This window comes from Microtus oregoni, unplaced genomic scaffold (genome assembly GCF_018167655.1).
Source record: "Microtus oregoni isolate MIOR12 unplaced genomic scaffold, Mior012 000018F_ref0000195, whole genome shotgun sequence".
Classification (NCBI taxonomy): Eukaryota; Metazoa; Chordata; class Mammalia; order Rodentia; family Cricetidae; genus Microtus; species Microtus oregoni.
This window is the reverse complement of record NW_024543077.1, coordinates 24,571,397-24,598,143: the sequence shown is the minus strand read 5'-3', so window position 1 is coordinate 24,598,143 and position 26,747 is coordinate 24,571,397. Positions and strand designations below refer to the sequence as shown.

At 40.3% G+C, this 26,747-nt stretch overlaps 2 protein-coding genes across 7 annotated transcripts in view; one reads left to right on the top strand and one right to left on the bottom strand.

The window, feature by feature from the left end:
- Positions 1–26,747, top strand: part of LOC121458699 (disks large-associated protein 1) — a 798,580-nt gene that overhangs the window by 10,619 nt on the left and 761,214 nt on the right. The gene's annotated exons all lie outside the window — the stretch shown is intronic.
- Positions 11,680–12,029, bottom strand: LOC121458701 (60S ribosomal protein L36-like). Its single transcript, XM_041667986.1, has one exon. The coding sequence runs from the start codon at positions 11,995–11,997 to the stop codon at positions 11,680–11,682; it is 318 nt and encodes a 105-aa protein (XP_041523920.1). The 5' UTR covers positions 11,998–12,029.

Sequence of the window (26,747 nt, the reverse complement as noted above, 5' to 3'; positions counted from 1 at the left end):
GTGAGTTTATCCCATGTTCCTCTTCTTGGGTCTGGCTTACCTCACTCAGGATAGTGTTTTCTATTTCCATCCATTTGCATGCAAAATTCAAGAAGTCCTTGTTTTTCACTGCTGAGTAGTACTCTAATATGTATATATTCCATTCTTTCTTCATCCATTCTTCCATTGAAGGGCATCTAGGTTGTTTCCAGGTTCTGGCTATTATAGACAATGCTGCTATGAACATAGTTGAGCATATCCTTTTGTTGTATGATAGGGCATCTCTTGGGTATATTCCCAAGAGTGGTATTGCTGGGTCCAGGGGTAGGTTGATCCCGAATTTTAAAAGACCCATTAGATCGCATCGATAGGAGGAGATGGGCAGGTGCCAAGGCAAGAATTCACCCAGTAACCTGAAAAACAATATGAAAACACCAGAACCCAATGATCTTACAACAGAAGGACTTGAACATCCTAACACAGAAGAAGTGGAAAAAATTGACTTTATGAAAGCAATAGAGTCCCTTAAACAACATGTAAAAAAACACCATTATAGAAATGGATGGGAAGTATAAAAAAAGTTTGAAGAAATGAGTAAATACGTACATGATACCCTGGGAAACCAAGAAAGAACGATCAAACAGGTAATGGAAACAGTTCAAGAATTGAAAACTGAAATGGAAGCAAGGAAGAAAACACAAACTGAGGACCAGCTGGGTATGGAAAATCTAGGTCAACGAGCAGAGTCTACAGAAACAAGCATAATCAATAGAATACAAGAGATAGAAGAAAGAATCTCAGATGCTGAGGACACCATAGAAAAAACAAATGCACTGATCAAAGAAAACAGCCAAGCCAAAAATTCTCATCACAAAACATTCAGGAAATATGGGACACAATAAAAAGACCAAACATAAGAATAATAGGAATAGAAGAAGGAGAAGAGTCACAGCTCAAAGGCCCAGAAAATATTTTTTTTTTTGTTTTTTGTTTTTTCGAGACAGGGTTTCTCTGTGGTTTTGGAGCCTGTCCTGGAACTAGCTCTGTAGACCAGGCTGGTCTCGAACTCACAGAGATCCACCTGCCTCTGCCTCCCGAGTGCTGGGATTAAAGGCGTGCGCCACCACCGCCCGGCTCCAGAAAATATTTTTAACAAAACTATGGAAGAAAACTTTCCCAACATAAAGAAAGATACTCTCTTGAATATTCAAGAAGCATACAGAACACCAAACAGACTGGATCAAAGAAAAACATCCCCTTGCCATATAATAATCAAAACACAAAATATACAGGTTAAAGAAAGAATATTAAGAGCTGCAAAGGAAAAAGGCCAAGTAACTTATAAAGGTAAACCGTTCAGACTTACACCTGACTTCTCTATGGAAATCATGAAAGCCAGAAGGTCCTGGATAGAGGTACTGCAGAAACTAAGAGACCATGGATGCAAACCCAAACTACTATACCCAGCCAAGCTACTGTGCACTATCAATGGAGAAAACAAGACATTCCAGGATAAGAACAAATTTAAACAATACGTAGCCACAAATCCAGCCCTACAGAAAGTAATAGAAGGAAAATCACAACCCAAGGAATCCAACATTGCCAACACTGCCCACAATAACTCAGGCATCTAGCGACCCTTCACCAGCACAACTCAAAGAAGGGAGACACACAAACTCTACTACCAAAAACAATAAGAATAACTGGAGTAAACAACCACTGGTCATTAATATCACTTAATATTAATGGGCTCAATTCACCTATAAAAAGGCACAGGCTAAGAGATTGGATACGAAAACAGGAGCCAACATTCTGCTGTTTGCAAGAAACACATCTCAACCACAAAGACAGGCATCTACACAGAGTAAAGGGTTGGGAAAAGGTTTTTCAAGCAAATGGTCCTAAGAAAAAAGCAGGTGTGGCCATACTAATTTCTAACACAACTGACTTCAAACTAAAATCAATCAGAAGAGATCGAGATGGACACTTTATACTCATAAGAGGAACAATTCATCAGGATAACGTCTCAATCCTGAATATCTATGCCCCTAATATAAAAGCACCCACTTATGTAAAAGAAATATTACTAGATCTCAAGGCAGACATCAAACCACGCACATTAGTAGTAGGAGACTTCAACACACCTCTCTCTCCAATGGACAGGTCAATCAGACAGAAACCTAATAGAGAATTAAGAGAATTATTGGAGGTAATGAAGCAGCCCTACTTCTTAATCAGTCCTTTGTATTAAACTTCTTCGCAGAAGACACCCTGCTGGCTAGGACTTCACCACTGGCCATTCTGTCTTCCTTACTTGTTTCTCTGCTCTTCATGTATTTACAGTCCTTTTTTTTTTGACAAATTATAGCAGCTGATTTTTTTTCCAGACCATGCCAAGAGGTGTTAAAATTGTATCTCTTTCTCCCTACCCATTCTTCTATGTGGTTTACATTACCACGAGCAAACATTTCTTTTAAAATATGTATTTTAGAGTCCAGACAAATACTACCTCTCACATGAAACATTTATGGCCCTTTTAGCTGAGAGCCTACTCTCCTTTTAATTCCATTTGTATTTAACTGGATCGTTTATTTTATGACTTACATGTGTGAATACCACTAGATGTTAAGCTCCTTCCATAATAAATTAATTTATGTATTTTTGTATCTCTCATAGTCCTAAGCCCAGTATCTGAATAGTTTCAGTGGGTAATGGCTGCTTTCTTGATGATTGGTGATTAGTTATTGGGGATGACATAGGCCAAATGGAAATTTGGACTCTGGAGTTTTTGGAAATAGGAACATTACTGGAACATACTAGGATTTGAAATAGAATGTTTAGAGTAACTAAGCTATAATTTGGTTGTGTGATACTTAAGATGATTGAGTATCTTCTATAAGTAAGAAAAAAATTGACCCAAGTATTTGAAATAATAAAAATTTGAGATGTTCATTAGAGGTAGGCCAGCAGATTCTTGGCACAAGGCACTGTCTCTGTGTTCCCCTGTGGAAAATGTCACGTCTCTGCACAAGTATGATTCACTATGCCAGTCCTTTTAACTAACGACACAACTTCATACAAGCTCATTTCACTGAGCCCAGTTTTCTTGTCTGAAATATGAGGATCATTAAACTCAGATTTCAATGTATTTGAAAGGATTAAATGAGCCAACCTGTAGAAAGTATCTGGTTCAAAGCTGGACCCATGATGAGCAATTAAAATACGTTCTTCGTAGTGCATTTTATTCCCAGGAACTAACTTGCCAGCCCTCTTTCTGCAGCAAAGTGGTATTGAGTAAAGACCTTAAAAATGACTGGTCTAGTTTCTAGTTGTGAAGCACCTTCCTTTTCCTACTAGAAGCCTACTAAAACCTTCTGGTTCTGATTCTCTCACGCTCCTTTATTACCCAATGACAGTGACAGTGACTTGGTGAGCAATTCAGTAAGAGCTAGTTAGTGTTCATTGAGCATCATGGTCTCTGACAGGATGTAGGCTTTCTGTGTCCCTTGAAGGCTGCAGGTGCTGAATCCACAGGGCAGCGCCCCCAGCCCCAAGTCAGTCTGATGTGAGGAGACAACAATGCAACTCAGATGTAACTTCCTCCCTAAGGAAAATTTCACTTTGTTACCAAGGGATAGTATCACAGAACAGCTCGGTGCATCTGGAGCAACACCCAGAGTCAACATTTGAATTCCTTCAGTTAGAGTGTGTATTTCCTGAGGGAGGATGAGAAACGAGGCATGGAGAGACCTATCAGGAAAGGGCCATTGTGTCTTAATTTCTATGGAGGAGAATGTCCTGTTTGACACAGAGTTCCTGGACGGGTAGAGGCACCATGCTCTGATTGCCATTGCCTGCCCAGCCAGACGGGACTGTCTAGTACTCCCACAGCCCCCATAATCCTACGCTCAGTCAGCTCAGTTTCTCTTTTTAGAGAGAGAGCTCTATAGCTGAAACTATCCAACAAGCCAAGTGAGAACTTGCCAGGGATTATACGGAGGGAAAACCTTTCCTGTTTTTATTTCTAGCAAAAGAAAGCATTCCAGAAAGCTGCAGTTGTGTGGCGCATCATCTGTTGTAGTAACCCATACACTAAATATTTGTTGTTTGTATTTAAAACCACAGAGAATTTTTAAGAAGACTTTTCCTGTGAATTTATTATTCCAGAGATCTGGTTAGGACAGAGATGTTGCCGTTCAGAGAGTTGTAGAGACCAGATGAATGGGTTGTGTTTCCATCATGCATTGATAAGCCCTAGTTTATTCATTTTTATTTTTTTTTATTTTTCAGATTCTAATGTAATTATAACATCTCCCGCTTCCCTTTCTTTCCTCCAAACCCTTCCATATAACTTTCCTTGTTCTCTTTTAAATTCGTGATCTCTTTTTTCATCAATTGTTATTATGTACATACCTACCTCCATGCAAGCACACTCCTAAATATGTGAGTACCGTCCACTCAGTCTGAATCATGTCACTTCTTTGTGTGTTTCAGGGCTGACTGTTTGGTATCGGATACCTAGTAGATGTGCGTGTCCTCGGAGAAGACAATTGCAACTGCCCCCAGCATTGATTAGTTACTTACAGCTATTTGTGTAGGCTCGAGGCTTCCTGGGCTTCCTGTCGTCCATGCTAGCATGTGTATTGTCCTCATTCGGCACATGGTTAGCCAGTCATGTCTACTGGGACTCCTTTATGGCTGTAGCTTGTACCATTCCCAGGAGACATGGCTTCAGAGAAAACTCCCAATCCTCCGAGTCTTACAGTCTTCCCACTCTCTCTTCTTCAATGATCGGGGACCTTTAGCTATAGGAGTTGCATTGTAGATGTATCCCTTGGGACTATCCTTCGTCACTCCACATTTTGATTGGTTGTGATTTTCTTTAATGATTTCCATCTGTCGCAAAGAGAAGTTTCTTTGATGAAGGGGTGGGTGTGAGGATAAATATTTAGAATGTTGTCAGGGATTATACTGTAGGTTTAGTAAATGGTGATTGTAGGTTCTCCTTCAAGATTTCCCTGGCCTGGGGAATTTGGTCGAGTTACCAGACCTACGCATGATTTCTCTCTTGCTGAATAGGTCTTTTTAATTAATTAATTTTTTCTCGACCCAATCACGCACGTTCTCTGGTTGGCAGTTTAGTCTCTGTAAGCCCCTGTTGAGGGGGTCTAAGGTCCAATTAGACAACTGTTAATAGCACCAAGGCTTACGTGCCACGGCCGCACCATCCGTGTTACTGTATGATGCTTGGCCGTCGTTGTATTACACAGGCATCATAGAAGCATGGGACTGTTAACCAACAGTCCTTCCCTCCTTTGGAGATGACATGCCTCCTCCTCTTTCCATGAAAGCTAGTCCTCTGGGAGGAGGTCCTTCAGGGCCTTTGGGCACTGTGCCTGAAGTACTTTGTATCTTCAGCTATGGGCACTTGCCTTTACTTCTGTAGGGCAACCAAGTGTACTATTAGCAGCCTACAGCGTTTTGGGAAACACTGGAAAACCCTGATGAACAACTCAGAAGAGGACTTCTCATGGTTGGTATTGAGATTTTGTTAGATGTTCTGTGGTTCTTGGCATTGTCAGCCTAGGTGGGAATTTCCATTTAAAATATGTACATTTATTTATACACCAATATATGTACATTTATTTTACCGTCCTCCCTGTTTTTTTTCCCTCCATGTCCCTAATTAAAGGGTCCCTGTTCTTTTCATTTCCCTTTCAGATCTCTTGTTCCTTGCTATTCCAGTCTCTATTGATACCCCACCCTAAAATGGCTCCTCTTATCTTCCTAATTTCTGCAGTTACTCCAGAATATGTATTTACATCTGAAGACTTGGAGCTGGGAGTCTCAGATGAGAGACAACATTTATTGTTTGTCACTAAGTATAATCTTTTCTAGTTCCACCTATTTACCTACAAATTTCATAACTTCGTTTTTCTTTAGAGCTGAATAGTGTTCCATAATATATAGGCAATACATTTTCATTATCTGTTTGTCGGTTGAGGGACATTTATGTTGTTTCCATTTCTTAAACATTATGAATGGTGCAGCAGTGAACATGGCTAAGCTAGTATCTATGGAATAGAAGAGGGTGTCAGAATGTTGAGTCTTTGAGCGATTCAGAATAATGTATATTAATTAAGGGAATATTTAAAAACTTGTACTGTATTAAGTTGGAAAGCCTAAAAGAAATGAATGCATTCCTAGATTCATCCAAACCATCAAAATTAAATCAAGAAGTCAACAGTCTAAACAGACCTAATGAGGAGATTGAAAGCGCAATAAAACCTTTTCAGCTTAAAAAAGGAAATAGTCCAGGGCCAGATGGACTTACAGCAGAATTCTACTAGGCATTTAAAGAAGATATACAGTCAGTCAATCCATTTTAAACAAGAAAAAAGGAGGGGAAGGAAGAAAAGAAAAAGATGATGACAAACAGAAAGAAAGCCTCTAACACTCTAGTATCCAAATCTGGCGAAGAAACAGCAACAAAAAGAAGCTGCAGGCCCATAACTGTGGTGAACATAGACTCAGAAAAACTCAACAAAATACTTGCAAACAAAATACTGACATATGTAAAAAACATTATACACTATGACCAAGTTGATCTACCTGATTCCTGAACTGTAGGAATGGTTTAACACATGCAGGTCAATAAATATAATAAACAACATAAATAAACTTCAAAGGAAAAAAAATCACATGATTGTCTCCATTGATGCAGGAAAAACCCTTTAACAAAATCCAACATTCCTTCATGATTAGAGTCCTGGAGAAAGTAGGACAAGAGGGAGCATACTTCAACATACTGAAAGCTATGCACAAGAAACCCACAGCAGCAGCATCCTAAATGGAGCAAGTCTTGAAGCAATCCCACTGAAGTCAGGAATGAGACAGGGCGATTCTCTACCCCTACTCCTTTCTAATATTGTGAGTGTAGAAGAGAAAGAAATGAAAGGGATCCAAATTGGAAAAAGAAGTCAAGCTATCCCTATTTGCATACAGCATAGAGATCTCCAAAATCTCTACAAAATGTCTAGAAATGGCAAACACATTGAATAATGGAGCAAGATAGAGAATTAACTTGCACAGATCAATAGATTTTATCTACCTCAACAATCAACCTATGAAGAAAGAGAGCATGGTACACTCCATTCACAGTAGCCTCAAACAAAAGAAAATATCTAGGAATCAGCTTAGCCATGGGAGTGATTGGCCAATACAGTGGAAACAATTTTAGTAGGGTTTTTTGTTTTTGTTGAAAATAAATGTTTTCATACAATACAGTCTGATCATGTTTCCTTCCCCTATCTCCTTTCAGATTCTTCTCACCTCCTACCCACACAATGAAAGCTTTAACCCATTAAAGAAAGAGATATGTGAATATTCTAGAGAATAGACATCTCATCCTCATGGATTGGTAGATTTAATATAGTGAAAATGGTCACTTCACCAAAATTTGATTACAAATTCAGTGCAATCCTAATCAAAGCCTCCATCTTGTTCTTTCCAGAAATAGGAGAACTATCTTAAGATTTCCATGGAACCACAAAAGCTGAGTGGATTTAGATTGAGTAATTTCTCCTCTTTGAGACTCTACTTCCGGATGGTGGCATCCTCTAATGTAACTGTTCCCAAACTCTTTCCCATACATCTTCTATAAACCAAGCAGAAATGCACCAATGGAAGCCACACATTTATGAAACAAAATCATTCTAACCTACGATCGCGGTCACTTGCCACAGTGTATTCTGTGGAATGTGGCTTGCCCTGGCTCGGCCAATGATTGTGACTCTGGCATCCTCTGGCCTCAGCAGCTCACTGTCTGGATGTGAAGCCATGTACAGACTATGGCACTCAGCTGTCCTTTGCCTCCACAACCACAGCGTGTAAGTTGTGGATAGTAACTTAGGTACTTTTTACTAAATTTTTATTTCTTCTGTTATTTCATTATTTTGAAGATGTCCCCTATTAAATGACAGTTTAATTCATTTATTCATCTCATCATTTTTTTCCCATTCAACTAACAATAATCTATTCAACAAATCCTTGTTGAAGGAAGGCTGTTTGTTGGTTCTCGGCTGTTCACCCCCCAAATAACAACACAGAAACTGTATTAATTAAATCACTGCTTGGCCCATTAGCTCTATCTTCTTATTGACTAACTGTTACATCTTAATTTAACCCATTTCTATTAATCAGTGTATCACCATGTCACTGTGGCTTACCAGCTAAAGTTCTGGCGTCTGTCTCTGGGGGGAATACATGGCTTCTTTCTGACTCTGCCCTTCTTTCTCCCAGCATTCAGTTTAGTTTTCCCTGCCTAGCTAAGTTCTGCCCTGCTATATGCCCAAAGCAGTTTCTTTATTCCTTAATGGTAATCACAGCATACAGAGGGAAATCTCATATCAAAAACTTAGTATGATTCACTAGTCTCAATTCCTTTAATTTAGCCTTGAAGAAGAGTAACAAAAGATGTAAACTGGGCCCCTGCAGAGCTGTGGCGTTTACACTGGATGGGAAGAAATGCAATGCATATGGCTTTGTAATTTATTTTATTTTTGATGCATTGTCTTATTATGTAGTCCTGGCTTTACTTTAACCAGCTGTCACCCCGCATTGGCATTTTGAATGCTGAGATTACTGGTGTGTGTAATCACAACAGATCCATACTTCTTACAGATGGAAAAAGAATTGAAATGGTCAGGGACTTGAGAACTTGTTATGTGAAAAACATGAGCTTTGGTCCCTCTCAAATTCAGATCTTCACTAGACACGCCCTAGCTTTAGGGTTTGAAACGGATTTACTGGAAGTGTGCCGTTCTTTCACTGATGACATTATTTTGTCCCGTTCTCTTTTACAATAATAGACATGTCCTCAGATACAGTGTTCACATTGTATCTGCTCAGTTCTGTTTTCTCCCACTATTCTTCTTACTCTTTGGTTTGGTAGTGCTGGGATTGGCTCTAGGTCCTTGCACATGCTCGACGCATTTCTACCACTAGCTTCTTCTACCACTGAGACCCTTTGCCAAGTCTCTCTTGGAAGCTGAGGTTGGACTTGCCTGGAACTCTTCCTTTTGCATTTTCCGCCAATGTTCAGGGAATCAAAGAAATGTACCATAAGGTGATTGTGGGTTTTGTTTTTAATATCATAATAGATCATTAATTATATCATAGGATAAATTTTTTACAAACTTATATTTCGGAAATAATAATAGGCATTATATTTTATTGGATTGTATTATGCACTAAAACCCATTAAACCAGGAATTGTTTTTTTATATTCACACTAGCCTTATGTAGAAAGTGATATAATTTACTGAATATGTTCTTAGATTTCAGAACTTTCGCCAATGGAGTTGATAATTGAACTGGGATCTCTAATAGGGTCTATGCTCCCCAGGTGCCTAAAGCATTGCCCAATTTTGAATGACATCAAAGAAAATAGAGTGAAATGAAAAAATGGAAATCAAAAAGGTTGTCATATTGCAAAATTGATAACTGTCAGAAATGTGTTTCTAGCTGCCTGAAAGATATATGTTCTTCTTAGTTTAAATTATTTTACTTTGAAGCGTAGATGCCCTAGCAGGTGATTATTTGGACGTTTTTAAAGTGATACTTTATTTTTTCCCTTAGTTCCTGCTAGCTGTTGCTATACGGGTGTGGAAAACATAGCAGAAATAAAATTACTTCTACTGAAATGCTGTTACTAGTTACTTTCTTGTCTCTGTAATCAAATTGCTGGCAGAAAGCAACATTGCTGAAGAAATAATTCTTTTGGCTCCTAGTTAAGAGGGTACCATCTGCCATGGCAGGGAAGGTGTGCAGAGTGTGTGGTAGCTCTAGCATGCACGTGGGACTCCTCGCATCTGAGAACAGCAGGAAGAATAGAATAGAGCCAGCCAGGTCTGTTCATTTTTACTCAGTCAGTACTGATGATGTATAGATTGGTATCATCCACATTCAGGGTAGCCCTTCCTTTCTCCCTTTAGTCCCTTTGGAAATGTTCTCTTAGGTACCCTCAGGGGTGTGTCTTCTGGGTGATTCTGAATCCACGAATGGCAATGAAGATGAACCAACACAAATGCTAAAATCCCAAGCTTCCAATTTAAAGGTGAAGTTACTTTGTTCTCCAGTGCCATTTATTATGTTCATCTCTCTCTTGGTTTCTGACTTATCCCTGCTTTAGTGACTTATTTTGTGACTTGGGCTATTTTGATGACATCAAGAACAAAGTACATAAATAGGTTGCCTTTGCCTTGTCTTCTTCTTTCTCCATGTGTCTTCCCATTTGTTAGAGAAATCCTCCATGGTAGAGGTGACTTCTCTTTGGAAACTTCTAGGGGTGTAACCATCTGCTGGTTCTGGAGAAAACTGGTGTCTTCTTTCCAGGCAAGGATCTCTCAGCTGTAAAGAACTTGAGCTTTCTGCTTCCTGTTGGGCAATCTGTTTGAGAGAATAAATAAGTACAGACCTCAAACACAAAGAGACACAAACAGAGATTTAGCCTGCAATAAAGATATAGTTTAGAGAGTATAATTACCAGGCCTGGCCCAACCTCTGTGAGGATCAGATAAGGACTCCCATAGTTAAGAGAGCAAAGGGTGCTTAATGGTCGTTCTGTCACATACCTGAAAACCGCATGCCGCTTATCTCTGGGCTCCTTTGCAATTCAGCCTGGTGGAATTAAAAACATCCATCTCTTTAAATAGACATTGGCAAATCAGCCTCGCTATTCTACTTGAGAGGAAGGTTATTCAACTTGTCCATAAAATACTAAAATGGTACTGTAGTTTATTTTAAACTTTAATCTTTTAGGAGAAAATTGAATATGTAAGCATCCCTATAGACATAAACATTGGTACAAGATAGTTTACTCATGTATATTAACAAAAGCTGCAATGAGGATGGATTCGCATAACCGTGGTAGAAGAGCAAGCGTTCTTTATAATGTTTTTACTGTCACTGTAGTGTTACAGATGAAAATGCATTCTGTGCGTTAAATGTCTTCATTATTTATTGCTAAGATTCCATGAAGTTGATTTCTAACGCTGTCATTTTGTTTTGAATCACCTGGCAGTCCTGACACAGACCAAAACTTTCATCTTTAAGGTGCTATTAAAATTGGCATGCTGATAATAGCGCATTGGTTTGTTGGAGACGAGAACCGTGGGATCAAAAGCTTCATCATACATAAACCATAGCATGCTCCATGTTTAACATATTTATGTTAACTATATTCTCAAGATTAGTGTATCCTGTATTGTACACACATAAGTAAAATGTTTTATTAAAACTGTGTAATGAAAATCTAACATTAACATATTAGGCATGGTCGATGCAAGGATAGCTAAGGTTTGGTAGTGTCTGAGATGCTTTGGCCCATCTCTTGGAAGCTTGTCCTCTTGGTGAGTCTTCACTGCCCTTCCTGTGACTGTTCTTTCTCATTAATGTGGCTGCCGTTTGTAAATCAGTTTCAACCGATCTAGCATTCACATTCTCCGTGCTCTGTCTAGTGTACATATTTTTAGGATTTGTCAAATACTTACCCATAATGATTATTCAAAGAGTGGCTATGAGGTGACAGCTTGATGGTCTAACTTTCTTTCTTTCTTTCTTTCTTTCTTTCTTTCTTTCTTTCTTTCTTTCTTTCTTTCTTTTTCGCCACAGCAACGTTTATTGAGAACAGGGAGGGGATCAGTCCTTCTTGGCCGCCGCCTTCCTCATGGCGGCCAGCACGTTGCTCAGCTCCTCCCGCTTCCTCTTGGCGCATGTGTGCGTGCCCACCCGCTTCTTGATGAACTTGAGCGCACGCTTGTCCTTGGACACCTTGAGCAGCTCCATGGCGCGCCACTCGTAGGGCGCAAAGCCGCACACCTCCCGGATCATGTCCCGCACGAACTTGGTGTGCTTTGTGAGGCGCCCGCGCCGCCGGCTGTGCCTCGGCTGGCTTACGTTCTTCGTCACCTTGTGGCCCTTGTTGAGGCCCACGGCCATGGGGTAGCGCAGGGCCATGGCTGCTCCTCTCTGATGGCGGCTGCGACAGGAAGCTGGTCTAACTTTCTTGCTTATGATAACAGCTGTATGTGTTTTAAATGATTGTTGGTTGAAGAAGTTGATCATGAGATGTTGATTTTAAGCCCGAGTTTTGTGATTATGCTTACAAGCACTGGAAATTGACTTTTGGAAATGATTCCATCCCTGTTTCCGTGACCTTTACCGTTGTCAGAAAGATAGAATAAGAGTTCTAACATCAGTAGCAGTGAAATGAAGGGTTATATAGGGAACTGTGGGTGTCCTGAAGATCTCATTCAGCCGAGCAGACAGATTCATCACAGGTGTTGGTTTGGGCATCAAGGAACTATTAAAGGTAGGGTAGGATCATGGATCTTCCCATGGCCTTTTAAGTCAATTTATGTGGAGCTCATCACCTTCCTAACATTATGTGTCTAAAACAAGCTTCCTGGGGCCGGTAATATGCTCTTTCTTAACATCTAAATGCACCATTTATCAACTCACAGACACAATAATATGACTTCAGAGTTTTCGTAAAAACCGTGACATCACTGTTATCAGAACCATAGCTGAATATAACCCATCAGTTTAAAGAGAAAACTCAGCGTGCTTTCAGGGAGAGGGCTCACTGAATCCAGAAAGAACTTCATCATTTACTACTTACACTTATGTCCATATGCATTAGTAATTGTGAGCCATGTTAACATAGTGAGTTATCCAGGAAATGTCTAAAAATGGAGCTATCAGCATACATTCCCAGTCTGTTGGCTTAGCCATAAGGGTTTTTGTTTTCTTCAAAGCTGTTTAAGTTATTCTAGCCAGCATCCATGGATAGGAGCCAAGGACTCACAAGGACTCAGAGTGGTGATTCCCACTGTAGTCCCCATACGAGCATCGTATGTCATCCAGGAGGATATAGGAGAACAGCTCCTCAGGCTACAGGTCAGATGCCAAGGGCAGGCCCCAGAAGTCAATGTTTTAACAGTTCACCGGGTAATTACCCTATACCTCAAGGTGTCAGAACCACTAGCTTTTAGGTTCTTATCTCCAATGAGGTCCTTATTTTTGTATACCTCTGTCTGCTGGCCTCATGGTTGAGAATATGTATCATCAAAAGAGAGGGGAAAATAAAGACCACTGGTTACAGCAAGAGACCCTTCCTAGTTTTACGTTTGCTTTCTGGATAGATTACCATCTTTCCGGACTCCCACACAAGTTTCTCAGAGTTTCAACTTTTTCTCTTACTACCAAAGGCCTCTTGTATAATTTAAGCATGGGTAATTGCCATTCTGGTTACTTATCCTTATATTCTGCCTTTTTCTAAACTTCAGCACTTGTAAAATGTGTGGCAAGCACATACACGTCTACCCATTTGGAGCTTACAAGCTCCGGATGTGAACCCAGACTGCCCTCACTTATCGTGGTCTCAGCTCACAGTCTGTGCTTGTGACTCATTGCTAGCTTTCAGTTTTGGCTTCTCTTGTATTGGGAGAGGAAAACGAGAGAAAGAATTCAGGACCCGCGCGGTTTCCATCTCTCCAGCGTAACCTTTTGGCAGAATGGTTTTATTACTGTGATTAAAGAGTTAGGAGTTTTAGAACATCTGGAGCATCTGCACTGAGATGCACAGACATCTCTTTTCCAAGTCAAGTTACGGATGCTACTAAATCATGGTAATTTTACATGAATATTCCGTCTTCCTTGATATGACGATTGAACTCTGATTGGATGTTGCTGCCTCTTCCATTTCCATTTTCACTAACCCATCTCAATCTACCCCTCTCTTCTCCCTTTTAAATTATTTTCTCGGGGTCTAGAAATTACCTTTCGTGCCTCATATTTCTTTGCTTTTCACGTTGCTCTACTGTATTATTTTCACTATTGAGGATTTTCTGCCAGCGTTCAACATGGCTGTGGTTTCTATTTCTCACTTCTTCCCTTCCTCCTGTTCCGCCACCTTCCCCCCACCCCACCCTGCATCCACTCCTCGGAGATGATAAGGCTTCCCTGGGGAATCAACAAAGTCTAGCACATTGCTTTGAGGTAGGACCAAGGCAGTTAGTTGATTAAGCAAGGTAGCCCTCCAAACAGAATGAGTTCCAAAAAGCCAGTACAAGCATTAGGGATAGATCCTGGTGCCATGCCAGTGGCCCCGCAGTCTGCCCCAGCCATATAACTGTCACCCACATTCATAGCGTCTAGTTTGGTCCTATGCTGATTCCTTTCCTGTCCGGCTGGAGTTGGTGGGCTCCCAAGATCTCAGGTAAGCTGTTTCAGTGGGTGAACCCATCATGGTCTTGACATCTTTGCTCATATTCTCATCCTTCCCACTCTTTGACTGGACTTTGGGGACTTAACCCAGTGCTCCACTATGGATCTCTGCCTCTGTTTCCATCAGTTGCTGGATGAAGGTTCTATGGTGACATTTAAGACACTCATCATTCTGACTACAGGGCAAGGCAAGTTCAGGCACCCTCTCCACTACTGCTTAGGGTCTTAACTGGGGTCATCCGTGCGGATTCTTAGGAATTTCTCTAGTGCCAGGTTTCTTTCTAGCCCCATAATGGCTCCATCAATCAAGATATCTCCTTCCTTGCTCTCTGCCTCTGTCCTTCCCCATCAGTTTCTATTTCTTACCCATTATATATATTTTTTTACAGTTTCTCAAGCCAGAAGCAGAAGAGAGAAAACCTTTACTTCATGTCACCTCATCAAATTTTATTGACCTAATGCCTGCTTTCTCTCAAATTAGCTTTCTGTGTCTCAGAAATTCCGAGCCTACTGGATGCCTTCAATGTCCTTATCGCCCCACATATTCGGGAGAACCTTAGCACTCCCCTCTCGGTTTCATCCTCCTCTGATCTGTTTGGAGTTATTTTCTATAAATCACTTTGAGAAGTTTATTCAGGCTCCCAAATCGAATCATTTGTTGTCTTACCTTCTGTGATCTATGAGATAAGGCTTGGAGTTCGTAGTGTGCACGGTATTGGGATTTTCCTATGATTCAGTGGAATGCAGTTTTGCGGCCTTAAAACTCTTGGCGTTGCTCAAGTTGATGGAGTTCTGTCACCCCATCTCTCTCCTTCACTTTTCCTCTGCTCTCCTGCCTGACCCTCCCTTAAATTGGGTCTATTGTTAACTTTTGAATTTTAATCAATTTATTTGTATATTTATTTACTTTGTGTGCATGTGCGTGTGTCTACCATTGCCATGATGCATGATTAGAGGTCAGAGGACACCTTTTGCTATTCAGTTTTCTCATTTCACCATGAGGGTCTGGGGGACTGAACTCAGGTAGTCACGTTTAGTGGCTAGTGTTTTTAAATTCTGAGACGGTTCCCAGGTCCTAGATAATTTTTCTAATGAAATCCATTACTAGAAGTGGGAAATATTATTAATTTAGCAAGTATTAAGTACTGATAGTAGATAAAGTTATTTATTTATTGAGGTCATTTTTAATAGTAACATGTTGTGGTTCTATGATTTAAGTGAAGGAAATAGCTTCCAGTTATTGATCTCTGACTGTAGCATGTTCTCATTTGATGTAGTGTAACATTTTCGTCCTGTCACTGCTGTGTCCAGCATAATTTTCCAAAGATTTGATCCTCATATCCCTTATAAATTATGACTTTACTTTTGCGCCTCAGAAATTCCTGTAAAGGTGGGCTGGTGAGACGTATGAGGAGTTAAGAGTGCTGACTGCTCCTTCAGAGGACCTAAATCCATCCTCAGCACCACCTCAGGTTCTCTCAGCGGTCTGCAATAGAAGCTCCAAAAGAAGATTTGACACTCTCTTCTGAACTCCAAAAACTCTTGCCTATATGTGGCATACAGGTGTGGGTACACTGAATGCACATACACACACACACACCCTGAAAAAAAGTTATTTAAATAATTCTTCCTCCTCCTCCTCCTAGTCCTTCTCTTCTTCTTCTTCTTCTTCTTCTTCTTCTTCTTCTTCCTCCTCCTCCTCCTCCTCCTCCTCCTCCTCCTCCTCCTCCTCTTCTTCTTTGTTTTTTCGTTTTTTTTCGAGTTAGAGTTCTCTGTAGCTTTAGAGACTGTCCTGGAACTAGCTCTTGTAGACCAGGCTGGTCTCAAACTCACAGAGATCCTCCTGCCTCTGCCTCCCAAGTGCTGGGATTAAAGGTGTGTGCCACCACTGCCCGGCTAAAATAAAATTTTAAAATTTATTGTGATGTTGTGATGATCCTACAAATAAAAACACTGTGCAGCTAGATTCAGGAAGCCACTCAAACACATATGTGGCTCCGTCCAAACTCTGTACTGAACATTGACTGTCTTAATCACTTACCTGCCACAAAAGAGAAATGGACAGCTTTGAAACTAGAAGAACAAGCTTTATGTGTTCTTGTGATACTCTGCAGCCCTTTTGCCTGCATTCCGCCCTTTCTTACATTGACTGTTGCCCTTTCTAGGTCCCTTCTCCAAACGTTACAGTACACCTACACATACGTTTGTTTACATATACACATGGATACGTTATAGTTTAGGATCCACATATGAGGGACAACTTGTGAGATTTAGGTCATCTCACTTAATATGTTTTCTGAGTAAATCATTTTCTTTACATCTGAATATTGCTCCCTTTTGTGTATTTATCACATTTTCATTATCCATTCATCTGTTGATGGATCTCTAGCTTAGTTCCCTTTCCTTGTGTTATAAACATGGTAGTGGTAAGTAGTGTGGAAATCTCTATGGTAGGATAGAGTGTGGGACATCGAGGCAACATTGATCAAGCTTTAAAAATGGATACAAAATAAAAGTTGTTTCTACACAATTAGAGAATTATGTGATAAGTCTAAATATTTCACTTTGTACTTAACATAGGAATAACTTGGGTCCAAGGGGCTACATTATTGAGCACCGCTGTCAGCTATAAATGACAGAATTGCTATTCTAAGAAAACAGAAGTGTTCATAGGTACAAATGTTGTTTTATGCAGTAGGTTGTTTCCTACACAAAGATAATAAGAAAACACATTATGAAATTTGTTTACAATGCAGAGTGTCTCCGTTGTTAACAGTAGGATCTCACAGGCTAAATGAGCAAATCCAGAAAACAGAGCTGCTCACTGACTGACATTACGTTGCTTAAAGCAGAATGCTGTTGATCCAAGACAAAAGCTATGGTGGTTTTAAAGATTTATTCATGTGCTTGCCTCCTTTAAGCCAAGGCAACATTTCATCTAGTAGGAGACAGTTCTGACTTGTATGTTCTTCCTTGCCCTTTTCCAGCAAGAATTCTATTCGCAAAGCATTATTTGAATAAAGTTCATATAAAAATCATTTCCTCCCTACAGAATTGTTTAATTTAAGTATGCAAGCTGCAAATAATGAAGTCAGATGAAAAAAAAAACAGTACAGTAGATGCTAATTCATAATAGCTGTCAACAGACTCCAATAAATATTGATTCACAGGCCTAACAGTTACTATAATCCGATTCTCCCATATGATTCTCCCATATGGGCAGAGTCCCTGCACAGTGAATAGGTCATACTGTGAGGAATCTGAAGTCGAAACCTCACTGAGTCCTTCCCAGAGGTCTTAAAAGCCATCTTATTAATTGGGTTCTTTGGCAAATTGAGACATATATAGAATGTATTCTCTGTGTTTTGGGGCCAGCTGGATGTCTCAGTGGACAAAGCGCTTTCTGTACCAGCTGATGACTGCAGTTTGATCCTGGAACCCACCTAAAATTGGAAGGAGAATTGGCTAATAAAGAAACTGCTTTGAGCCTATAGCAGAGCAGGGCAGAACAGAACTAGGTGGGGAAAACTAAACTGAATGCTGTGAGAAAGAGGGTGGAGTCGAGAGAGAAGCCATGGAGCTGCAGCCAGAGACAGATATGCTGGAACCTTGCCGGTAGGCCATGAGCCTCATGGTAAAATATAAAATACTGGAAATGGGTTAATTCTAGAGGTAAGAGCTAGCTAGCAATACACTTAAGTGATTGGCCAAGCAGTGATTCAAATAAAAAAAAATTGAAGGAGAGAGCTAACACTTCACAAAGTTGTCCTCTGACTATCACACATGTGCTGTGGTTCATGCATTCTTCCAACACATCATAAACGACACAAAAACAGGAAATAGCATTAAAAATGAAAAGTGTATTCTGCTTATTATAACCCACCCCTTTTGTTAATCCCCCTCCCATTCCTATTACCCCCCAAAGCCCCTTCTGTAATTCATGAAGTTTAACCAGAATTGTCATTGTGACCATGAATTTGGAAACTTTTATTGAGTATACAGCTGAAGGGAGTGATTGACCCTCTCCAGAATCCGTCACTGCCAATAGTTCCACAGGGAGGAGTAGGGCCCCAAGAGCCCTCAGAATCCAGGAATGACTGTTGATCGGATGTAGTCGCTGTGGCTGTGAGCTCGTGACTGCATTGGTTGTGCCAGGCTCACAACATGTGGCATCTCTTAAGCCTTTCTGTGCCAGGTTCACAACATGTGGAATCTCATACTCCTGGCTGTTCCAGGCTCACAACATGGCGCCATATTTCCTCTTCCTTCTTCTGTGATGTTCCCTGAATCTCAGAAGGGGCGGGGGTACAAAATGTCCTGTTCCTGACCGAGTCTTCAGTCGTCACCACTGTTCATCGCAATGAGAAGCTTCTCTGATTAAGACTGTGGGTACCATTTGTCTATGGCTAGAAACATTAATATTTAGGAGATAGTTCGAAATCATGAAAAGAGAATCTGATACCTTTTTTTATATTTTTTATTTTTATTTTGTTGTCTTGATTTACGGAAGGAACACATATATGTGGATGTCCATGGAGGCCAGAAGAGGGCAACAGCTCTCCTGGAACTGGTGTCACGGGTGGTTGTGAGCCAGCTAATGTGGGTGCTGGGAGTCAGACTTAGGTTCTCTGGAAAGCAGCCTGCACAAATGCTCACCTTCGTCACTTACATGATACATTTGAAAACATTTGAACAAGCCCACGTATACTAGTGATGGGAATCACAGAACCTCAACAAATCCGTAAACATAGGATCCGTCTGCAGATAGCGCATCACGAACCGTGAGCAAGGCCCAGGGGTGTTTGACACTGAAACCTCAGGCCCCTCTCAAGGACATGAAGATCTCTCCTAAGCTCTACTGTCACTCTCCAAATATTTTGTATTTTTCTTGCTGTTTTCTTCATTCATAGGTGCTGCTTATGTTTGAACTCTCTTAAAATATCAACATATACTCTTGAAACTTGCTTTCCTCCTTTAATAGTCTGCTTTGATATCAATGTGTGGTGGTGCACACGTGAGTGTATTTGAGTGGTCTCCCTATAGAAGCTTAAGATCCACAATGCAGTCCATCTCATCTCTTATGTTTGTATATTTGGTTTGGGAGTTCCCTTTTTTCCTTTATTTTTCCCACTAACGAACATGTTGCCACATACATTCTTTTACATGTCTCATGACTACATGTGTAGGAGGCTGGAATGTGGAGACATGTGACTACATGTTTCATAAATTGATTTCGCCAATTTCAACTCTGAAGAGTATATATAGGTATGAGTCCCTTGTGTTCTATGTTCATGCTAACACTGAGTGTCTTCAGCTTTCTTAATCTTTGCCAATCTTGGGGGCCAGCGCTGGCCTTCAAGTGTTGTTTCTTTTTTTTTTTTAAATTGTGATTTAGGGACTAAGATTGCTTTGTAAGACATCCACTTATAATATTATATGAGGATATGAGAATCAGGACTTTGTATTTACTTCAGGCAAAATAATTAAGAAAATCATAACACATTTACCTGCTTCTGCATGTAAAATACCCAACGTTTTCTGTAACTGGAGTGGTGTTTTTATACATTCAGGGTGGTGGTTGTTGCTGAATTCGGCAATAACACCTTCATGCTCATCAATATTTTTTTTATATTTATTTATTTATTATGTATACAATGTTCTGTCTGTGTGTATGCCTGCAGGACAGAAGAGGGCACCAGACCCCATTACAGACGGCTGTGAGCCACCATGTGGTTGCTGGGAAATGAACTCAGGACCTTTGGAAGAGCAGGCAATGCTCTTAACCTCTGAGCCATCTCTCCAGGCCCACGCTTATCAATATTTAATGATAATCTTGAATTAATTAAATGACATTCAGTTTATGCGTAGCTATTGATTTTTTTTCCCCTGCCATTTTGATCCATTCTAGAAGAGAATACAGAGATGGAAATGACCCACGTGTCTGGACAAATGACTCAGGATGAAATCATAGTGACCTAGATGGACTATGCGAAGAAGGTTGACAGAAACGACAATGCTGCAACTCCTAGGACGGTTGCGAGAGTTTCACAGTTAACTGGTGTTTCATGGGGCTGGCTGGGAAGCGCCGTGGCTCTGTCTGGCCGACAGACATGCTATGATGCTAACGATGTGTCATAGGTGTTACAGGTGTGTTTGCTGCCCCAGTGGGTGCTGCTACACCTAGGTCACCTTCCCATTTTAATACGGGGTGAAGTTGAAACAAATCTCAGAAGCTGTTCTCACTCTTCAGTGATACAAAGAAGGCAGCTTTCCTTTAAAAATACATTCCTAAAGTTGGAGGTTTGGCTAAGTGCTGGGGTGCTTGCCTGGCTTGCTCAAGGCCCAGGGTTTGAGCCTCAACATCACCAAATAAATAAATGAGTACATAAAAAAATGAATTAAATTAAAAAATCAACTTGTTTGTGAGGATAGATGAGAAAATTTGGACAAGCAAAATATGTTTTAATTAAAACCCAATAAGTACCCACAAATTAAAATTTAATGACCATATCTTCCAGTGATCACCAATCTGATTATTTCACATTGAAGCTAGGCAATAAAGATCATTTTCTCTCATGATGCTATGTTGCGAAGAGATACGGAGCACTGACATAATGGGGTCACTTCAGACATTACCATTCCAATAAAGACATCAGGCTGTCAACGATCAGTTATTGTGGGGGATAGGGCTTGGGAACCAGCTGATTTTAATATCCACTTGGGGATCAGTCCTTCCCCTCCAGCAACTCAAACCTGTGCCTGGCTGGAGCATCTCAAAGCAGTGGATGAAAGTAGCTGCTGGGGTTTTGTTGCTGTTTTTGTTTCGTTTGTTTGGTTTTCTCTCTGAAGCCAGACTGAATGCAGACCCACCTGCTCCCACTAGTTAACTGTTCTCTTCATGGCAACAAAAGGCAGCATCTCAGCTTTAAGCTGTGAGCATTGGGAGTAGCCAAGGCAAATTATGAATGGTCCCCGAAGAGGCGTTTACCAACCCAGGTTTCCCTGCTTCCTCTCTGAAGCCCAACAGAAGGTCTGAGGTAATATGGATTTTCCCAACACCCATTTAATTTATGCTGCTGGAGTCTGAGTGTCGAGATTTGATGTTCGCATTCCCTGCTCTCACAGTGCCCCTCTGGATCCCATCCTTCATTGCCTAATTCCCCTCACCTCCATGGTCAGCCTTCTCCCAAGGTGGAATTAACCCATCTGCTTGTTCCTCTGTCCCCATTTATTCTTCATTTCCTCTGCATGTGGTTTTGCCCAATATGATATCCCCAGCTCGGAGAGCAGTCTCTGCTCCATTTGGTTAATTAATCTCCGGCTGTGTCTGTGGCTCACCTTGTTCTTATGTTTACAAGACGATAAAAAGGAAACTTTCTCACCTGATTTTCATTCCAATCCCATACAGCACTCCTAGCAAACAGCAAAGTACAAAATGTGGTGTGATAAATAATTCAGTTTTTACTAGTGTAAAACCTCCAACACCCCAACATCAAAATTTCATAATCTTTTTTTAATATTTATTTATTATGTATACAATATTCTGTCTGTTGTATGCCTGCAGGCCAGAAGAGGGCACCAGACCCCATTACAGATGGTTGTGAGCCACCAAGTGGTTGCTGGGAATTGAACTCAGGACCTTTGGAAGAGCAGGCAACGCTCTTATCCACTGAGCCATCTCTCCAGCCCCAAATTTCATAATCTTATCTCAATGTTCATTTGTTATTAATTTCTTGTGTTTATTACTAAACTCGATATAGTTCCTCTTTCATTGCTATTTGTCTCTATCCTGACCACTGTTCTATTCTATAAGGTGCCCCATCTCATTTGATCAATTTTACATGATTTCATATCCAACTGAGGAGATAAGTCATTAGCAAAAGGAAAATGGTAAGTTAATAATGTTTCTCATTTACTGAGGTCCTGTTTTGTTCTAGGTAGGTGATGCCTCAATAACTGCATTGTGTTTATGACCGTTTTAGTCTCATAGTAAGCAGAGATGGAATAATGTTCGTTATCCCTTGCTTATAGATATGGGTACCAAGGCACTGAATTGTTGAAGATCACTTCAGAAGAAGCTTGTGGAATGAGGAGGGTGATGCTGCAGACTTATGGAGTCTGGCTTCAGATTTAGCAGTCTTTCTTTTCCTTCTCCTTTGAGATAAGGTCTCACTGTTGAGCCCAGGATAGCCTCAAACTCACAGTATTCATGCCTCAGCTTCCGGAATGTTGGGATTGCCAGCTTCTCACCACACCTGGTCATTCCCAGCACTCTTGCTTTTTAAAGTCCGCCTCATGCATCGTTCCTCCTCTTGAAATCCTGTGTGAACACAACAGTTCTCCTAAATGAATAAATCTATTTCTTGGTACAAGGGCATGAGCAGAACATAGTAAACCAGAAAAAAAATAATGCAGCTGACATTTCAAAAGAGCTTTCTGCATTTTGCACACAGAATGTGAAAAAGACAGGGCTTCCAGATCGCTTATCAAAACTACATTGGAAAGACCTCTATAACAGAGAATGTCTTCTCCTTGGTGGCCTCAGACCAAGCCCGACTGATTTCTTACATGCCCTGAGAACATGAGGATAGGATTGTGGGAAACAGGACCATGAGACCGAATCAGTAACTCTGGTGCTTGAAGGACAGGCTTAGTCCCATAGTTCTGTGCCATAGCAAGACACTCAGCAGACGCTCTTCTAGAAGATTTTCTATCTTTTGTCTTTGCAGCTTCCTAGGAAAGTCATTTTGCTATTGATTGAAACTGGAAGGGACTTTGGCCCCATCTACCTTGTGGGAAAAAAATACATAGTTCGTGTGCATGACTAAGCAGGTGGGGCTCTGAGGAAGCTATCCAGTGTCCGTGATGTAGAGATTTGCTGTTATGGCAGGAGAAAAGACTGATCCAATTAGGTGGCATCAGAAGACTACTAATAGGGTCTTTATGGGATCAGCCATGAAACCTTTATATAGTTTTGCTAGATTTCCCACGGAGCAAGACACTGATGCTTCCTCTCCTCTATTCATTCTGTCTTGTTTGTGTTCTGTGAAGGTCATGGTCATGTTTGATCTATCACTCCCATGTCATCAGTCTCTGGCACAATGCCTAACCTCTAGATGATGCTCCGTAGATGTAGGTGTGTATAAATCCAAACATGTCTGGGAAAATTAACGTAGACATTAAAAAATGTGGAAATCTTTCAATATGTTAAGAACAAAACTACCATAGTGCCCAGCAATCCCAGTTACTCTGTGTTTCCCCAAAGCAGATGCCAATATCTCAGTAAACAGAGAGCTGCATGCTTGTGTTTATTGTGGGGTTATTCACAAGGTAATGTATTACGAAAACATGATACACACAATTCTGCTTCAGCAGCAAAACGTAGCTGTTGTCCCCTGTGACAGCTGTATGAACACGGAGAGGACCTGACATTAAGTAAAAGAAGTCAGGCACGGTAGGGCAAGTCCTGTGAGGTCTTACTCATGTGAAGTCTTGAAGACTTCACCTCAGAGAAGTTGAAAGTAGTAGAATGGGGCTTTGGGGAGAAGAGCATTGAGTCACGGTGGTGATGGGAGGTTGGGCATCGGCTGCAAAGCTACACACAGAGGAAGGAAGTGTTGGTGGCGAATAGCGCAGGAGGGTAATGCAGATATCAGTGACCTGTGATTTGCAAAGCGTACAGGGAGAGGATTTGGCGTATTTTACCACAAGGAAATGTTAAGTCCTTGCAGCCCCTGTAGATACGGTAATTCCCCTGACTTGAGTCAGCACTACATTTCACACCGTACATTTCTACAATTATTGTATGTTAAATTTAAGAAAAGCAGTCTGATGAAAATGAAATCAATTTTTTTTGTCATTTTTGAAAGCAATGCAGTATGTCTGTCTGTCTGTCTCTGAACAGGCCAACTAGTATCTCTGGAGAGGCTGCATTCCGTTAGTGAGGCTGTATTCAGTGCGCCCTGTCACATTGGACAGTGAAGCCAGACCCTGGGAAGTGGATCTGACACCTTGCTGCAGCTCAGCACCAGTTAGTCACTTGCGTCCAACTTCAGTGTGGGGCGGCCAGAATAAACAGTGTTATAATTGGATTTCAAAAGCTAATCTGCAGTGTGTTATTTCAGTCTATGAGTCAGCTAAGCTCTTCTGGTGATCATTTGTGGAACATTTTCCAAAAACTTAGTATTTTGATGGTTTTCAAGTACTTTTTTGTCGACTTTGAACTCGCAGAGATAACAGTGAACCCGTTAAAGAGTACCCGTCAAACTTCAGCCCGCTGTAACGTTCATAGCCGTTTGATTTCTCTGGGATTTTGTACAGAGTCTGATATATACTGGATATTAGAGATGCTTTGAAGTAAAAAAAAATGATAGCAACTATGTTTTAGATTTAAAGGCAGTCTCTGCCAATAGAACAAACACAGTAGTGAACACTCTGTGCACGTAGCTCAAGGAATCTAGCAATGCATTGGTTTTGTGTAAGTCAATGAGTAACGAGATGCAAACTTAATGAGTTTCACCATCATCAATGTTTGTACCTTCCTCCTTTCTGCAAACATTAAAAAGAAAATACCATTCTTAATATTTAAAAATATTTAAGCAAACCATTCTTTTTTTTCTATTGTAATTTATGATAACTCCACATTTTCTGATATGCAGTGAAGTAAATAAGATTCCCACTGGGAAAAGTTGGCTGAGTATGTGGTCACAGTTGGAAGGCATCCCCAGATGGTTTGAACAACAAAACTCTATTTGAAGAGAAGGCAATATAAATGACCATTTTTAACCTTCAGAATATTAACATTTCTTTGTAGCACGATTAATAGAAACCCAGAGACAGTATTGGGGTTCAACCTGAAGGTCAGAAAAACAAAGCAGCCAGTCACTGGCTCTTACCTCCACCTCAGTCTGAAATGGCGATTCTGCTTCCAGGAATCTCAGAATGAGACTGTGAGTGAGAGCTGTCTACTCCCGTTTTATATTCCTCTCTAGTGCTGGGATTAAAGGTGTGCACCACCACTGCCTGATCTGTAAGGCTGACCAGGGCAGCTGTTGTACTCTCTGACCTTCAGGCAAGCTTTATTTATTAAAATACAAATGGAATATCACTACATTCCTTTAGTCTCAGTGGTCATCTTCTATCTTCTCATTGGAGGGACATTTTACAAACATACATTAACATATTTTTTTTCATTCTTGAACCAAAAAATGGCATCACAGTCATAACAGAAGATATTAATTTTGGAAAAGATCTTTTGATATTCAAGCTTTGTCCAAACTTGGGTAAGAAATTTAGGATCCTAGGATTTGGGCCCCTAGCACATTGTCAGCATGGTTGTTATTACATCAAGAACAGTCAGACGGTTGCTTATTACATCAAGAACAGTCAGACAGCAGATGAAGGCTGTTTAAATGTTTGACCGACAAAGATCCTACCACATTGCTTTAGATCCATCAAACACCCAGTAAAGTCAGCTTCCACACTCCTAGACAGTAGTACGGTGTTGAGCCTGACCACATCTGACCCATTCTTCTCATACCGTCAGGATCCTGTTCATGTACCACCTTCTTGGGTATATCTTTGGATTGGAACCTTTAAGACTCTAAGAAGGAATGAAATTGAAACCGTTGTCTCATGGTTATATACTACATTAGAAGAGAGTCCTTCTGTGGACTCACTCTCTGAATGACAAAAGTTGGAATAAATATATATGAATTAAAAAATATATTGAAATAGATTTATGAAATTTTTATCAACATAAATTTGAAAATTTTTGTCTGATAATTTATAATGGTTGTAAAAAGTTGAAAATTATAATCAACAATATTTCGGGGATCATTAATTTAATTTGCTGCAAAATTCCTTGCAGTTAGTTGGCAAGTTTTCTCAGAGTAATGTAACAAAAATTTAACAACAGATGAATTTCATACTCGGTAGATTAATTGAGCATTGTTTGTCACCTTAGTATGACTACAGAGTTTTTGCTTCTCAAGTTTTCATTATTTATTTTCTGATGAGCCACATGCAGTTCTCTGTGAAGCTTTAGAAGGACATCCTTTGATTAATCCATTTTCCAGGTGAGGGAGCAAATAGCACTGGAAGTAAATATTTATTGCTTTCAGCAGAACTAGTGGATCGCATTTGATGGTAGCAAAACTCAATTTCATGAATTTTTTTTAGGTTTGAGCTATAAAATGTACTGTATATTGGTAGAATATGAAACACCATTCTTTTATGACTAAAATATAAATCAAATTAACACTCATTTCGTGAAGAGAACAGCACTAATTGTAGTGCTTAATAAGATTAGATCTCTTCCAGAAACAATTAGATTTCATAATATATGCATATATTTAACTCTGTAGATGTGGCTCATCCATACTCCTATTTATCAGGTACACATCATTTACTTTTTAGCGGCTTCCAGACTGTGTTTACAGTTATAGACTAGCTTTTCCTTAAACAATGAGTGTTTGTTC

Coding starts and splice junctions, on each gene's coding strand:
- LOC121458701 (XM_041667986.1), bottom strand. CDS start 11,997: ATGGCCCTGCGCTACCCCATGGCCGTGGGCCTCAACAAGGGCCACAAG.